Raw genomic sequence first — 18,384 nt, forward strand, 5'->3', positions numbered from 1 at the left:
ATGTCCTTGTTTTTGAAAGAAAAGCACATTTTATTTGTCCAGACCTTCTTTGCAATTTCTCACATGAAATAGCCTTCATTTCTCAGAAAAATAATAGACTGATGAGTTTCAGAAGAAAATTCTTTGCTTCTGGCCATTTTGAGCCTGTAATCGAACCAACAAATGCTGATGCTCCAGATACTCAACTAGTCTAAAGAAGGCCAGTTTTATTGCTTCTTTAATTAATCAGAACTACAGTTTTTTCAGCTGTGCTAATATAATTGCAAAAGGGTTCTCTAATGATCAATTAGCCCTTTTAAAATGATACACTTGGATTAGCTAACACAACGTGCCATTGGAACACAAGGAGTGATGGTTGCTGATAATGGGCCTATGTAGATATTCCATAAAAAATCTGCCGTTTCCAGCTACAATAGTCATTTACAACATTAACAATGTCTACACTGTATTTCTGATAAATTTTATGTTATTTTAATGGACAAAAATATAGTGTGAGTTTGTTTCTCAACTCCTAATATTGAGCAAATTACACTCACTGGAGTATCCGACATAGGCTTTGATAAAGCACCATTGCGACAAGTGTCGCTGGCTGCTGGTAAGCTCTCGTGACACATTTTTGCCAACACATGGCTAACCATTGTTTAACCAGTTAAACAGCTGCTCTTAGTGAACATGTGTTTGGAGTCACCTTTCCAGCTAATAGGCTATGTTAACGTTTACACTTCCTCTTTCAATTATAATGTGGGGAGGTCAAAATAATGAAAAACGATCAAATCTATTCATTTTAAAATGTTGATTACTTCTCCTTGCCATTATCATTCACCTGCTGAGGTAGGAATGTAAAGATGTTTGCATGAATATCTTTGGTTCCTTCTCCTTAATCTGTGGCATGTGTCTATCACTCTGCCCCCACCCTGGACTCTCCGGCGCCCCTCACAGCTGAAGTGATATTACAGCGGGAGCTCTCCTCTCCCCCACTGGCAGGCAGCCTGCAGACCAAAGGAGAGGTCACCCCTTCCCTCGCCTCCACCACCACTAATACCTTCTCTCCATGGGAGGCCTCACCGGACGACCCCTTCCTGGCTCTGAAGCCCATCCCAGCACGGGCCCAGAGTGCCCCCATCACCCGGCAGGCTGAGCCCCCAGACCCCCAGGATCCAACCCCAACCCCTGCAGCCCCAGCCAGGCTCCCTCGGGGAGAGGACCAGTCAGCATTCTCCTGGTCCCAGAGCCAGTGGATAGCCTTCAATGATGACTTTGTGCCATTCCGACGCCAACAGAGTTGCGGTCCTGGTACGGGTACAGGCCCGGTCAGCCATGACCGGACCCAGTCAAACCCCCCTACCAGCAGGACCCAGTCTAACCCTCCTATTGACAGGGTCCAGTCTGGCCGGTCCATCCGTTTCTTCTCTGAGGACCCCGCTGACCCCTATAACAAGATGCCGCTGAGCAGTGGGGTTGTGGAGGACAGCGCCTCCTGTGTCTCGGAGGTGTTATCAGCACTGACAGAGGGGATGGTAGCCTCAGCAGCTAGCCAAACAAACAACGGTAACCTGTAGCATGCCATAAACAAATGTTTTTTTTGTCTGAGTGAAGTTTTGACTTGAGTTTTTTTCCATTTTTTTATTTTTTTAAATTGTCTTTTCAGTTTGAAATGTCCACCTTTTCATGACAATGTTGTTCTTTTGATCTTATTTACAATATTTTTGGTTGAATAATACATTTTTATTTGTGTGTTTTTGTTATGCTTGTTTGCCTTGGAGAATTGTTAACCCAAAGTTTTGTGAGCTATGTTAATTTTTTTCTGTTTGTATTCTATGATTTGGAATTTGCATGTCGTGAGTTCTGCGTTGATGCATGATTTTGCATTACTTTGAGTGATTCTGTTGTCTAAGAAGTTTAAATTCACTGAACCTGTTTTAGAATTCCATCACAAGTACATCACAGGTATTGCAGCATGGCGTTACCTTACCGTACCTTAGCTCACTTCTGCTTTTAGTCTATGATTGACCCTCTCTACCCCCCTCCTCCCCGTCCCTCTGCAGTGCCTGCCCTGGCCAGACCCACTACTCCTCTAGCTGGGGCCCTGGTGCCTCCTCCACGACCCTCCTCCAGACCCAAACTACCCACAGGAAAACTCACAGGAATCACTGAAATTGTGAGTATCTCCAGCCGAGTATCTGCCCAGTATCTAACATATCTCTTTGTGCATTAGAGCATTGATTGATGAAACCATTCTCTATTAATTCATGATAATGGACTACATTTATTTTGAGTTTTTCACTCTTGCTATATACAGTACCCTGTATGGGGTTAACTTGCCATATCTGTTACTATTGGTTACATTTCCGGGTTTGTGTGGTCTATCCAACCAGGTGCGGCCGTTCAGCCCGCCGAAGACGTTGTCCAACGCCAGTCTTCCTCTGGCAGCTCCTCTCGCCCGGGCAGAGAGCTCCTCCTCCCTGTCCTCCACCGCCTCCCTCAGTGCCTCCAACACACCCACCGTGGGTAAGAACATGCCCACGCTCCATCACCTTCCCATCTCTGTACCTCCTCTTTACAGTCTTCTCCTTTCACCTCCTCTACTGCAATTTCACATTTCTTAACAACGTCCTTTCCTCTCTCACAAGTCTCTGCTTGTTTCCTCTCCTCCACTCTCACCTGACCTAACCCCACTTCTTGTCTTTAAATCTTATTGGGCTTCTCTCCTTCCCTCACTCCTCTCCTCCTCACAGGGCCTGAGCGTACCTTTCGTCTCTCCCGCTCCTCTCCGGAACCAGAGTTCCTCCTTTCTCCCTCTCCTCTGTTTCTCCTCAGCCAAAGTGAGTCTCCTTTCTCCCACCTCCAGCCTCACTGTCACTCCGTAAAGCACCTAATGCACACAGTGTCTTTAGGGTTTGTCTCCCATCCTGATTTCGTACACATGCTCACATTCACACCCAGGTGTGTTGGTTTGGAGCCCATTGCCCTGTGCCATCATCTCACCTCATCTCACCACGTTCTTGGGGTTTTTTGGTTTCTTTCCTCTTTCTTTTCTTTTGTTGGGCCCTTTAAAGAGGATGATGGTTTCATTGGGAAGCTGCCCACCTTTGAGAAGCGCTGTGAAACGCCTGCAGGTAGGGGGTGTGGTCAAATAGCCGGGACATGCCTCTCTGTGTGTGAAACACTAACAACGGCCACTCGGATTGGCTATCTAATCTCTGTCTGCCTGCTTATGAAATGTATCTCTCTTCTCAACGCGTCTGTCAGCATACGCCCGTCTCTCACTGTGAAAGTCCATGTAATCAACAAACCGTAAAGCATGGTTGCGTTCGCTTAATAACAAATCATTTAAAGGTTAGAAGTTAATTGCCGTGTTTAACAGTTCTTACTCAAAGAATCCCAGACAGTAATTCATTCCAATGGTACATTTATAATAATTCTTAGCAATACATCATATTTTACCCAAATCTAGAACATTTACTTCCTAGAGAGGTGTGATTGTTTTTGCATGTAATGTCTTGGGATTTTTTAAATGTACTTTTCCTCTGAAATAATGGAATGATTATTAGCCTATTTTCCATAATGATATAATTGAATGAATGACCTTATTATGTAGTAAATTAACTGTGTTCTTCAGGTTGTGTTGTCTGCTGCATGAGTGAGTGTGAGCCTTTCTCGTTTTGATGTCAAAGTTCAATTGAATTGTACACTTCAGTCATAACAGTACACTCATTTGATCTTTCTTTATCTCCCTCTCGATCCCCCACAACTCTCTCTCCCTCCTTTCTTTCTTTCTTTCTTTCTTTCTTTCTCTTTATCTCTCCCTCTCTCAGGGACGTCTCGCGGTCCCAGCCCGGTGACCCTGGCATCCCAGGATGCCTTGCCCATCGCTGTGGCCTTCACAGAGTCTGTTAATGCCTACTTTAAAGGAGCTGATCCCACTAAGTGAGTCTCACATGGCCACCTACAGCTCAGAGAGCTAGCCTGGGCCTAACACACACAGCACCCAAGCACAAACACACAACCTGCACGCAAGTGAACACACACCTTGCACATAGACACACACACACACACACATATCACTGTACACACACACTATGAACAACCATTGTTGCACTGCATTTACTGCTGCATACTGATATTCAACTCGTCCATGCACATAATATGTTACACAAATATTGAAGTTAAACTTTGCTCCATACTTCACACACACATGACGAGCCAGTGTGTCTCTGCGTCTGTCTGTCTGTCTGTGCGTCTGTCTGTCTGTGCATCTGTCTGTCTGTGTGCGTCTGTGTGTCTGTATGTCTGTACATCTGTCTGTCTGTCTGTGTCTGTGCGTCTGTCTGTGTCTGTGCATCTGTCTGTCTGTCTGTGCATCTGTCTCTCTGTGCAACTGTCTGTCTGTCTGTGTATCTGTCTGTCTGTCTGTGCATCTGTCTGTCTGTACGTGCGTCTGTGATTCTGTCTGTCTGTCTTTGCGTCTGTCTGTGTCTGTGCGTCTGTCTGTCTTTGCATTTGTCTGTGCATCTGTCTGTCTGTGCATCTGTCTGTCTGTGCGTCTGTCTGTCTGTGCGTCTGTCTGTCTGTGCATCTGTCTGTCTTTCTCTGTCTGTGCGTCTGTCTGTGCGTCTGTGTGTGCAATGATTTTGGTTAGACCGACACTACTCTTTCAGAGTGGATAACCCACATGGGGCAGATTATAGTCTGGGACATAGAAAACATACACCCTTTTATTAGTTAACTGCTGTTAAATTGCTGCTGTGCAAAATGATTATTTTTGCAGGGATTAGCAAATGGAACATTTCATAAGCAGTGCAGTGGACACACAGGGCATGGTTGGGGCTCGCACGTAGACCACACCACAGCAAAATGGGATGGGGTTAGACTACAGGGCCTTGTTTACATTTGGACTGAGTTAGCCTTGGCCTGAGTTGTCCAGGGTCGAATTTAGACATGGATGAGTTAGATTTGGAGTTAAACGAGAGGACTAACTAAGACTGAGACTGTGCACTGCCTCGGACTACAATTCCATTAAAGGTACAGTACTGTGATAGACTGGACTAGTGGGCAGATGTTTAACCCTTTGTGTTAATGCTCTGCTGTGCCACTCAGGTGCATAGTGAAGATCACAGGTTTAACACTAGAACCGCTGGGCTTTTCAGCCTATAAGTACCCGCTAGGCTAGATAGAGAACGTTTCCGGGCGTCCCCTTTAGCATACGCATCAGATGCATATCAACCTTGCCCAAGACAAAGGAGATGATTATGGACTACAGGAAAAAGAGGACCGAGCACGCCCCCATTCTCATTGACGGGGCTGCAGTGGAGCAGGTTGAGAGCTTCAAGTTCCTTGGTGTCCACATCACCAACAAATGAACATGGTCCAAGCACACCAAGACAGTCGTGAAGAGGGCACGACAAAACCTATTCCCCCTCAGGAGACTGAAAAGATTTGGCATGGGTCCTCAGATCCTCAAAAGATTCTACAGCTGCACCATCGAGAGCATCCTGACTGGTTGCATCACTGCCTGGTATGGCAACTGCTCGGCCTCCGACCACAAGGCACTACAGAGGGTAGTGTGAACGGGGCCAAGCTTCCTGCCATCCAGGACCTCTATACCAGGCGGTGTCAGAAGAAGATCCTAAAAATTGTCAAAGACTCCAGCCACCCTTGTCATAGACTGTTCTCTCTGCTACCGCACGGCTAGCGGTACCGGAGCGCTAAGTCTAGGTCCAAGATGCTTCTAAACAGCTTCTACCCCCAAGCCATAAGACTCCTGAACACCTAATCAAATGGCTACCCAGACTATTTGCATTGCCCCCCTCACCCTCTTTTACACTGCTGCTACTCTTTGTTGTTATCATCTATGCATAGTCACTTTAATAACTCTACCTACATGTACAGTTGAAGTCGGAAGTTTACATACACTTAGATTGGAGACATTAAAACTCATTTTTCAACCACTCCACAAATGTCTTGTTAACAAACTATAGTTTTGACAAGTTGTTTAGGACATCTACTTTGTGCATGACACAAGTAATTTTCCCACCAATTGTTTACAGACAGATTATTTCACTTATAATTCACTGTATCACAATTCCAGTGGGTCAGAAGTTTACATACGCTAAGTTGACTGTGCCTTTAAGCAGCTTGGAAAATTCCAGAAAATTATGTAATGGTTTTAGAAGCTTCTGATAGGCTAATTGACATAATTTGAGTCAATTGGAGGTGTACCTGTGGATGTATTTCAAGGCCTACCTTCAAACTCAGTGCCTCTTTGCTTGACATCATGGGAAAATCAAAAGAAATCAGCCAAGACATCAGAAAAACAATTGTAGACCTCCACAAGTCTGGTTCATCCTTGGGAGCAATTTCTAAACGCCTGAAGGTACCACGTTCATCTGTACAAACAATAGTACGCAAGTAAACACCATGGGACCACACAGCCATCATACCGCTCTGGAAGGAGACGCGTTCTGTCTCCTAGAGATGAACGTACTTTGGTTCGAAAAGGGCAAATCAATCCCAGAACAACAGCAAAGGACCTTGTGAAGATGCTGGAGGAAACGGGTACAAAAGTATCAATATCCACAGTAAAACGAGTCCTATATCGACACCTGAAAGGCCACTCAGCAAGGGAGAAGCCACTGCTCCAAAACCGCCATTAAAAAACCAGACTACAGTTTGCAACTGCACATGGGGACAAAGATTGTACTGTTTGGAGAAATGTTCTCTGGTCTGATGAAACAAAAATAGAACTGTTTGACCATAATGACCATTGTTATGTTTGGAGGAAAAAGGGGGAGGCTTGCAAGTCGAACAACACCATCCCAAACGTGAAGCACGGGGGTGGCAGCATCATGTTGTGGGGGTGCTTTGCTGCAGGAGGGACTGGTGCACTTCACAAAATTGATGGCATAATGACGATGGAAAATAATGTGGATATATTGAAGCAACATCTCAAGACATCAGTCAGGAAGTTAAAGCTTGGTCGCAAATGGGTCTTCCAAATGGACAATGACCCCAAGCTTACTTCCAAAGTTGTGGCAAAATGGCTTAAGGACAGCAAAGTCAAGGTATTGGAGTGAACATCACAAAGCCTTGACCTCAATCCTATAGAAAATTTGTGGGCAGAACTGAAAAAGCTTGTGCGAGCAAGGTGACCTACAAACCTGTCTCAGTTACGCCAGCTCTGTCAGGAGGAATGGGCCAAAATTCACCCAACTTATTGTGGGAAGCTTGCGGAAGGCTACGGAAATATTTGACCCAAGTTAAACAATTTAAAGGCAATGCTACCAAATACTAATTGAGTGTATGTGAACTTCTGACCCACTGGGAATGTGATGAAAGAAATAAAAGCTGAAATAAATAATACTCTCTACTATTTTTCTGAATTGTCACATTCTGAAAATAAAGTGGTGATCCTAACTGACCTAAGACAGGGAATCTTTACTAGGATTAAATGTCCGGAATTGTGAAAAACTGAGTTTAAATGTATTTGGCTAAGGTGTATGTAAACTTCCGACTTCAACTGTACATATTACCTGAACTAACCGGTGCCCCCGCACATTGACTCTGTACCGTTACCCCTGTATATAGTCTCGCTATTGTTATTTTACTGCCGCTTTTTAATTACTTTATTTCTTATTCTTATCCGTATTTCCTTAAACTGCGTTGTTGGTTAGGGATTCGTAAGTAAGCATTTTATTGTACAACACCTGTTCTATTCGGTGCATGTGACTAATAAAATTTGATTTGCTAAGTAGTGCATAAACATGTATAAAGGATGTGGAAATATATCCATGACAAGATATAAAAACAATCATTATTTGGTTGGATAGAGTCAAGGATAAGTTTTGTAACGTTCTACAAAGTCCTAGTGAAAAAAGGTATAGCTTATTTTCGTTCCCTACAATAAAACATTACAGTGTAATACATTTGATCAATTTGATTTGTAGATTTGGTTGGTAATAGAGTTATAGTAAGTAATACAGTTAAGTTTCAGCTTCTTTTGACAATGTAGAAAGTAAATAATATAACCAGGCGGTTGTCACTCTCCATCACTGATATGGAGTACAGCTCCGCTGGTATGTTGTTTTGCAGAGGGCGGCAGCTCCCTACTCTGTTTGTTCACGGTTCCGAGCAGGCTAGTCTTCTTTGCAATCAACTTGTCTGCCAGGGAAATTGATGTGAAGAAGTTGTCCGTTGTCACTGCCATTGCCCATGTAACGCTCTGAGTCTCAAAACCACAGACTCAAACAGTCGCTCACCCGCTAGCCTGGATTCATCTTTCCCCAGATATGGAAAGCCATTGAGCAAGTACTTGGTTTCGACATCGGCGGCCATGAATTGGTTTGTTGGCCATGTATTGGGTGAAATGGCACCGAGATTTGGTTTTGGAATAGTTGCTCATCAACAGCTATATTCTCTCCTGGCAATGCAGTTCTTCACACAACATTTCCAGGTGTCTGAGACGGCGGTGATCTTTGTCCGTCTGCACACGTGTTGGTATCCTTGCCATCAAAATGCAGGTGTCTCATAATCTCTGAAGCGGTTGCGTGGCATGGTCTCTTGGGGCGGAAAAAAGTTAACCTCAAACCTATCAGATCAAATTGATATGAGCTTTGAGTTCATGCATAGACATGTCCCACGTACCGTTTCCTTTTCTGTGCGCATCCGCGGCAGTACAATCTCTGACGTGCTGCAACATCCGCATGTCACTTGAACAAAACTATCCAGTGTGGAGGCAAATTTGTCTCTTTGCGTGAGCTGTAGGGCCTGCTCTCTTTCTTTGCTGCTTTTCTCGTCTCCTCAGGTGTGCTGAAGATCACAGGTTTAACCCTTTTACGTGCCGCTCTCCTTCACTCTCTAGGTGCATAGTAAAGATCACTGGTGACATGACCCTGTCCTTCCCCATGGGTATCATCAAGGTGTTCACCAGTAACCCCTCCCCTGCCGTGCTCACCTTCAAACTGAAGAGCACGTCCAAACTGGAGCAGATCCTCCCCAACCAGACACTACTGTTCAGGTGAGTGGAGAAATTCCAACATTCTGATAACGTTTTATTCACAGTTGATATGGTTAACATAAACATTCCTTCAACGTTTTAATGAACCTGATTGATGTGTGGTTACCATACAGGCATACAGGACCATAGAGAATCATTCAGCTATATCCGTAAAGACCAGATTCCAATACAGGTGTGTGCGTTTGGACCCAAAGAAAGGCTATAACACTGGTTGAACACCAGTGGACAAGACTGGAGCATATCAGGGTGGCAGCCCGTAGAGAGAGAGAGGTGTTGAGGGGATAGTGGTGGTGGTGGGGTGATGAGGGGAAACCTAGCTTGCGTCATTGAGGGGAAATTCTATTAGCATCGGTCATAAACCTATCATTATCCTGACAGCGAACTATTTTCCACCATTCCTCTTCAGACATCAGGTTCTCAACAGGCCATGTCTAGAGGAGTGTTGCGTCAACTCTCAACAAGCGACAGTATCGCCTCTAAATTGAAGCTCCGTGTTGTGTTTTCTCCAGCATAGCCACCTTGTGTCTAGCCCTAGCCAACTTATTAGCAGTGAATCATCCGTGGAAAACAGACAGCCACCTGAGAGTCTCTTTGAAGAGTGGATTCCTTTCTTCCCCCAAAGGAAAAGAGGATATTTTCTTCCTCGTTTTTCTTTCTGTCCTTCTCAGTCTGCTTCCTCTGGGTAACTCTGAGTCCACATGGCTGGACTAATTGAATCAAACGGAATTCATTTTTTAATAGCTGCGGGGCAATAAAAGGGTTTGCACACGCACAGAGCAATGAATACTTGAATCTCTGATAATTTCCTGTGTGTGTGTGTGTGTTATCCAGTGATCCCTCGCAAAGTGACACTAATACCAAGGACTTTTGGTTCAACATGCAAGCTCTCACATCCTACCTCAGGAAAGCATCAGAGCAGAACCCTGCTGCATCCTACTACAATGTGGACATCCTCAAATACCAGGTTAGTCCCAGACTAAACTAAATAGTCACTTTAGTATATTGTATACGCCTACAGTATATACTCCAGAAGTAAAATAAGTTATACTCAAAATGAAACATTTATTACCATCAAATGTGTGTTTGTAAATGTATTTATTTCACAGATTGTTAGTGTATTAATTGTTTTGGCTTCTCTCCAATAATTTTGATCTTTGCTGTTATCCTTCTGACCTTATGCTGTGTCACTGGGTGTGCAGGTGTCCTCTAATGGGATCCAGTCCACCCCTCTGAACCTGGCAGTGTATTGGAAGTGCACCCCCGCTACCACTGACTTGACCTCTGACCTGTCCCTCTGTCTAGGTGTCCTCTAATGGGATCCAGTCCACCCCTCTGAACCTGGCAGTGTATTGGAAGTGCACCCCTGCTACCACTGACTTGACCTCTGACCTGTCCCTCTGTCTAGGTGTCCTCTAATGGGATCCAGTCCACCCCTCTGAACCTGGCAGTGTATTGGAAGTGCACCCCTGCTACCACTGACTTGACCTCTGACCTGTCCCTCTGTCTAGGTGTCCTCTAATGGGATCCAGTCCACCCCTCTGAACCTGGCAGTGTACTGGAAGTGCACCCCCGCTACCACTGACTTGACCTCTGACCTGTCCCTCTGTCTAGGTGTCCTCTAATGGGATCCAGTCCACCCCTCTGAACCTGGCAGTGTACTGGAAGTGTACCCCCACCACCACTGACCTGAGGCTGGACTACCGTTACAACCCAGAGTCCATGCTCTGCCCCGGCCCTCTTTCCAACGTACAGGTCCTAGTGCCCGTAGACGGGGAGGTCATCAACATGCAGTCCCTGCCCAATGCTGTCTGGTGAGAAAAACGACCAGAGAACATGTGGACAGCAGTACTATTTAGTTTATATATTTTTATTTTTTATTAACCCCCCCCCCCCCCCCCCCCCCCGCTTCAGAGGACAAATATATTATAGTTTTTTTACAGCTTTTTTTGCTACATATACATACATTTGACATACAAATTTAGCATACACATTTTACATACAACTTTTACATAAATGTCACTTTTATATTTAAAGCAGTCACATAACAATAATACAATACCAAACATAAACTCTTTAATCCCAATCCTCAGCCAATCTCAGCCCATCCCACCTATCACCATAGACTACCCTTGTTTGCATTTACATTTACATTTACATATAAGTCATTTAGCAGACGCTCTTATCCAGAGCGACTTACAAGTACATACATTCATACTTTTTTGTACTGGCCCCCCGTGGGAATCGAACCCACAACCCTGGCGTTGCAAGCGCCATGCTCTACCAACTGAGCCACACGGGGCCTTGGTTTCCATGTGCTGTATATTTTTCATTGTGCTGTGATGTTTTACATAATTTTTTTACCTTTCTAATCGTATAGTATCCACAGCTTTTGAGCTAAAGTTTAAAACCTTTCCTACGAGTATTATTATATTATTTATTGACTGACTATGGCTTTCCAAATCGCCCAACAATGCTATTTGTAAAGTTCATTTTAAGTGCATGTTGTGATTTTTTTTAAACAATTCCTGAACCTGTGAGCTGAGATAGTTGTATGCCCCATATATATAGCAATCTGTTGGTGGCAAGAATTGTATAAACTCAGCAAAAAAAGAAACCTCCCTTTTTCAGGACCCTGTCTTTCAAAGATAATTAGTAAAAATCCAAATAACTTCACAGATCTTCATTGTAAAGGGTTTAAACACAGTTTCGCATGCTTGTTCAATGGACCATAAACAATTAATGAACATGCACCTGTGGAACGGTCGTTAAGACATTAATAACAGCTTACAGACAGTAGGAAATTAAGGTCACAGTTATGAAAACTTAGGACACTAAAGAGGCCTTTCTACTGACTCTGAAAAACACCAAAAGAAAGATGCCCAGGGTCCCTGCTCATCTGCATGAACGTGCCTTAGGCATGCTACAAGGAGGCATGAGGACTGCAGATGTGGCCAGGGCAATAAATTGCAATATCCGTACTGTGAGACGCCTAAGACAGCGCTACAGGGAGACAGAACGGACAGCTGATCGTCCTCGCAGTGGCAGACCACGTGTAACAACACCTGCACAGGATCGGCACATAACACATGCAGGACAGGTACAGGATGGCAACAACAGCTGCACGTGTTACACCAGGAATGCACAGTACCTCCAGCAGTACTCAGACTGTCCGCAATAGGCTGTGAGAGGCTGGACTGAGGGCTTGTAGGCCTGTTGTAAGGCAGGTCCTCACCAGACATCACCAGCAACAACGTCGCCTATGGGTACAAACCCACCGTCGCTGGACCAGACAGAACTGGCAAAAAGTGACCTTCACTGACAAGTCGCGATTTTGTCTCACCAGTGGTGATGGTCGGATTCGTGTTTATCGTCGAAGGAATGAGCATTACACCGAGGCCTGTACTCTGGAGTGGGATCGATTTGGAGGTGGAGGGTCCGTCATGGTCTGGAGCGGTGTGTCACAGCATCATCGGATTGAGCTTGTTGTCATTGCAGGCAATCTCAATGCTGTGCGTTACAGGGAAGACATCCTCCTCCCTCGTGGTACCCTTCCTGCAGGCTCATCCTGACATGGCCCTCCAGCATGACAATGCTACCAGCCATACTGCTCGTACTGTGCGAGATTTCCTGCAAGACAGGAATGTCAGTGTTCTGCCATGGCCAGCGAAGAGCCCGGATCTCAATTCCATTGAGCACGTCTGGGACCTGTTGGATCGGCGGGTGAGGGCTAGGGTCATTCCCCCCAGAAATGTCTGGGAACTTGCAGTTGCCTTGGTGGAAGAGTGGGGTAACATCTCACAGCAAGAGCTGCCAAATCTGGTGCAGTCCATGAGGAGGAGAAGCACTGCAGTACTGAACTTCTTGCGGATCAGTGGGACGCTACCGTCCCACCTGGCCAACATCCGGTGAAATTGCAGAGCGCCACATTCAAATGAAATTACTATAAATATTCAACTTTCATGAAATCACAAGTGCAATACATCAAAATAAAGCTTAACTTGTTGTTAATCCAGCCGCCGTGTCAGATTTCAAAAAGGCAAACCATGCGATTATCTGAGGACAGCGCCCAGCACACAAATGCATAACAAATCATTTTCAACCAGAGAGTTGCGACACGAAAGTCAGAAATAGCGATATAATTATATGCCTTACCTTTGAAGATCTTCTTCTGTTGGCACTTCAAAAGGTCCCAGTTACATTACAAATGGTCCTTTTGTTCGATAAACTCCTTCTTTATATCCATAAAAACTCAGTTTAGCTGGCGCGCTTCAGTCAATAATCCACTCGTTTTGCCTTCTTCAAAATGCATACAAAATTAATCCCAAACATTACCAATAAATGTATCCAAACAAGTCAATCAACGTTTATAATCAACCCTTAGGTACTCTAAGGGATAAAATTTAAGACGGAGAATCGTTATTGTCTTTTCCGGAGACAAATACCAAGGAACGCGCTCTCATTGACGCGCTTGGAAACACTACAGCCAAAATGGGAGCCACCTAGAAAAACTACAATTTCTGGCTCTTTTTTCCAAAAACCAGCCTGAAACTCTTTCTAAAGACTGTTGACATCTAGTGGAAGCCCTAGGAACTGCAATCGGGCACGATTTTGCCCTATTATAAAAGTGCCAGCCATTGAAATCAGTGGTAGGATATTTTTTGGGGGGGGGGGTTGTCCTCGGGGTTTCGCCTGCCATTTCAGTTCTGTTATACTCACATACATTATTTTAACAGTTTTAGAAACTGAGTGTTTTCTATTCAAATCTACCCATTATATGCATATCCTAGCTTCTGGGCCTGAGTATCAGGTAGTTTACTTTGGGCATACTTTTCATCCGGACGTCAAAATACCGCCCCCTATCCCAAAGAAGTTAATGCAGCTGGTGGCCACACCAGATACTGACTGTAACTTTTGATTTTGACCCCCCCTTTGTTCAGGGACACATTATTCCATTTCTGTTAGTCACATGTCTGTGGAACTTGTTCAGTTTAGGTCTCAGTTGTTGAATCTTGTTATGTTTAGACAAATATTTACACATGTTAAGTTTGCTGAAAATAAACGCAGTTGACAGTGAGAGGCGGTTTCTTTTTTTGGCTGAGTTTATAATAATTTCAATTGAAAAACTCTGTTGAATCAAGTGCAGTTTTTTGTACCAGTTCATAAACCATATGCCATGGAATTGGTACATTGAAAGTCTCTTACCATTTATTTTGCAACCTGTATGGCGCAGCTGTCAACAATTTTGTCCTCAAATGAAACTGGTATATTTTTCTATTTATGCCAGTTCCTTTCAGCCAATTTGTATCTCTAATATTTGGCAAGCAAACAAGTTCCCTACCTTCTCCCTTTTCCACTTGCCTCCTCTATTTTTGTGGTAGTTCTGCAATCAGTTGGTTGTAAATTTGGATTGAGCAGATACTCCCATATATTTTCGATAACTGCATGTGTGACATAACTCCTCCGTTTCTATTCATAATATTATGAATAAATATAATACTTTTTTTTTATCCATAAAGAATGTTTTTTAAATTAATTAGTATATTTCAGTTTAACTATATTTGTTGTAATATTTGTTCTATCTTTTATGGAGGATAAAACTGAAGTTGTAAACAGCATTGTATGGCTTGTTTAAGAAAAGGCGATACTTTAAACAAAATTACATTTTCAATTAGTCGGAAATGAGAAGTTGTATAAAGGCAAAAAGGCAATTTTTGAACAAAGGATGAGCCTTTTTTAATAATCTACTGGAGAACCATTTTGGGTTTAAGTATGACTTATGCATGAGTGAAGATTTTAGTGAGGTTTAAAGCATTAATATTTAATCATTTTAGCCCACCCCTAAACTCATATTCATTATATAAATAGGCACGTTTAATTTTGTCTGGCTTAGCATTCCAAATAAAATGAAATATTTTTTGCTCATATTATTTAAAAAATTAGTCCTCTGGAGTAGACAGTGCCATTAGTAAGTAAGTAAACTGTGATAGGACCAAAGAGTTAATCAATTTTTCCATAAATAAGTATTTACCTTTCCATGGTTGCAGAATCTTATCTATTTTTGCTAACTTTCTATTGAAATTCTGGTAAGTTCATTTATATTTTTTGAGATGTGAATACCAATTAGGTCTACTTCACCATCCGCCCATTTTATTGGTAAACTACAAGGTAGTGTAAGCACTGTATTTTTTTACGTACCAATACGTAATATGGTACACTTTTCATAATTAGGTTTTAATCCAGAGAGGCTAGAAAAGTGATCAAGATCTTCAATGAGACTGTGCAGAGATCCAGATTGCAGACTTGAGAAAAAACTAGAGTCATCGGCATACATTGACACTTGTTTTTATCCCCAGGATTTCTAACCCCTTGATGTTCTTGTTGGATCTAATTTTAATAGTTGTCATTTCAATGGCCATAATAAATAGATATGGAGACAACGGACAGCCTTGTTTTACTCTTCTTAAAAGCTCAATACTTTCTGAGAAGTAACCATTATTTACATTGAAGTGTTAGAGGCCTTCAGTTTTTTAAATGGACTGGATCTTTATACTTACCATCTGGATACTGCTTTAGTAGTAATGAAATCAGACCTTCTTGTTGAGTACCTGAAAGTCTACCATTTGTATAAGAGTAATTGAAACAGGCTAATAATGGATCTTTGAGTGCATAAAAAAAGGTCTGATATACCTCTACTGGTATACTGTCAAGCCCTGGTGTTTTTCCAGACTGAAAAGATTGTATTGCATCAAAAAGTTCCTCTTCTGTAAGTTGGCCTTCACACAGGTCTTTCTGTAAATGTGTTAATTTTACATGATGATTATTATTATTATTAGGAAAGAAATCCTTACAGTTAACATCATTCAGTGGAAATGGAAGAGACTGAAAATAGAACATATGCTTAAAATATTTTGCTTCCTTTTTCAAAATATAATTTGGTGAATCATGGATAACTCCATTTGTAACAAGTTTCTGTAAATAATGTTTGTGCATTTTTAACCTTTTTCCATCCAATTCACTATATTTTGTAACACATTACACTCGTTCTTGAATAAGTACCTCCATTAATTTTTTTTATTTTTTATTTTGTGCCTCTATAGTACAGTTTCCATTACCATCTACCTGCGATGTTACTTCCTCTATTTCCTTTATTAGTCCAAACTCTTTTGACCTAAACTGCTTTTGTTTAAATGATGAATATTGTATTGAATGGCCTCTAAAAGTACATTTGAAAGTGTCCCATTCAATAAGGGGATCTGTTGTACCTATGTTATGCAAAATAAAAGTAAATTATTAATTATTTTGTCTTAGTTAAGAATAAAAATGGTCATCCAATAGGCTTTGATTACATTTCCATTATCCCTGTCCACGTGGAAATACTGTAAGAGTTATATGGAGGCCAATTAGATGGTGGTCTGATCGCATTCGGTCTCCTATTAAAACTTTTTAAAACTTTTGATGCCAGCAAGAACGAGACTAGGAAGTAATCAAAACGGCTAGCTTGATTAAGCCTCCTCCATTTATATCTCACTAGGTCAGGGTTTTTCAACCTCCATATATCCACGAGTTCTAATGTATCCATGATCTTTGTGATCTCCTTAAGTGCTTGAGGGTGATAGTTTGTAGAATGATTTCCTTTACGATCCATCGAGGTACTTAAAACCGTGTTATAATCTCCCACCGTAATATCCGATTCTTTTGTTGCTTGTGCGCTCAATAAATTATTATATATATTTTCGAAGAAGTGTGGGTCATCATTATTTGGCCAATATAGATTAATTAGCCAGATCTGTTTTTGGTCCAATAGCATATTTTAAAAGAATCAATTTTCCTTGATCTGTTTGTGCCATCTGATCAAAATTTGTATCAATTAGTATAATCACCCCTTTTGAGTTTCTTTGCCCATGACAAAAATCTATTTCTCCCTCCCAGTCCTTTTTCCACCCAACCTCATCTATATTTGTAGAATGAGTTACCTGTAAACAATAGATATTATATTATTTCCGTTTCATGTAAAAATGTATATCTTTTTTTATGATCTGCTATACTTATTTCCGCACTTACCATAATGATACCCAAGTTTCAATTATACTTACCACAACCAATGTTTGTAAACTTACCATTAAAAAGCACCATGATGATAGTGTCCAAATAGTTGTACCATAATCATATGCAACTTTGTAAACCTCCAATTGTCCTAATATTCCACCCACTAAAACCTCCCCCCATATCTAGGTCTGTTCAACCATCTCCCTGACTCGTGACGCACCTTTGTGTCCTAAGGCAAACCCTTGGCCGCCAATTGGAGTTGCCCAAAGGGAAATATGGGCAGTCCCATGATAACATAAATAACTATGAGGGTGCTTAAGGGAACTAACCAAATAACATGGAAAACAGTCAGAAAAAAATAAATAGTACCAATAATAGATCATATTAATAGAAAGAATAACAGCACAATCTTATAAATGCATGCTCATATTTTGAAAGTCCTAGCAAGGCATGTCAGCCCATCCTGCTCAGTTCATTGGATTCAAATGTTCGAAAAATTAAGAGAAAACAACCTATCTATCGCAAGACCAGTCCCTTTTTTATGTCCATTACATGCAAGACATATTTCATGTAGTCCTCATATAGCCTGTTGTATTCCGACCAAAAAAGGAGGAAGGAAAAAGGAACATAGATTCTAACGGCCGCTAATGACTGCAAGTAAAAATGTGTCTTAGGCTTCACACTGCCCATAAAGGAATACCCAAGTTTAACTTACAATCGACTCTGACACAGCCATGGCACGATAGCCAAGAATACATGCATTACTGACAATCCAAAGCGAGTAAACCTGTAAAACAAACCCTCTCTCCACCGATACACATTTTGTTTTTATTCCAGGGTCGTTGCTCTATCACCTCGGCTGTTTTACACATAGGCCTATATCATTAGGATCAATAATATATAAAAGGTAGCATAAATAGCTTATACAGAAATATAATATACCTCTCTCTCGCTTAGAGAAGTGCTTCCATAAGCCAGTGATTGTGTTAGTTCTTCCGTTAACTTCAATCAGTTTATCCGTCTTAACCAGCCCGCCACACACTAATAGCAACAACAACCCTGTTGACAATACCTACTCCATTTGCCGGTGTGTATCGGAACAATAATCATCCTTTACATTTTTATATTAAGATTTATATTTTAAATGTAAATAGGTAACAACACCAATTATTTTAGGATCGTATAGGCCTATTCCAATAGAGAACCGGTTTTTAGTTATATAATAATTTCACCTTATAATAAATCTATTAATATTTATTATGTTTTATCTTAAAAGCTAATCGTTCCGATTCACATCGGCGAACAAGGGCTGCACTATATAACAG

General features: G+C 42.0%; 1 protein-coding gene across 5 annotated transcripts in view; it reads left to right on the top strand.

The window, feature by feature from the left end:
• The window catches only part of fcho2 (FCH and mu domain containing endocytic adaptor 2), a 95,481-nt gene that overhangs the window by 70,401 nt on the left and 6,696 nt on the right, over positions 1-18,384 (top strand). For 3 of the 5 annotated variants that reach the window (XM_038964556.1, XM_038964557.1, XM_038964558.1), the window contains 8 exons: positions 2,046-2,158; positions 2,376-2,508; positions 2,736-2,822; positions 3,057-3,116; positions 3,816-3,927; positions 8,858-9,013; positions 9,845-9,977; positions 10,625-10,824. In XM_038964556.1, coding sequence (XP_038820484.1) covers positions 2,046-2,158; positions 2,376-2,508; positions 2,736-2,822; positions 3,057-3,116; positions 3,816-3,927; positions 8,858-9,013; positions 9,845-9,977; positions 10,625-10,824 — 994 coding nt within the window. Of the gene's footprint in view, positions 1-939; positions 1,549-2,045; positions 2,159-2,375; positions 2,509-2,735; positions 2,823-3,056; positions 3,117-3,815; positions 3,928-8,857; positions 9,014-9,844; positions 9,978-10,624; positions 10,825-18,384 lie in introns of all 5 variants that reach the window. The other 2 variants (XM_038964555.1, XM_038964559.1) reach the window with 2 other exon arrangements.

This window comes from Salvelinus namaycush, chromosome 26 (genome assembly GCF_016432855.1).
Source record: "Salvelinus namaycush isolate Seneca chromosome 26, SaNama_1.0, whole genome shotgun sequence".
NCBI lineage: Eukaryota > Metazoa > Chordata > Actinopteri > Salmoniformes > Salmonidae > Salvelinus > Salvelinus namaycush.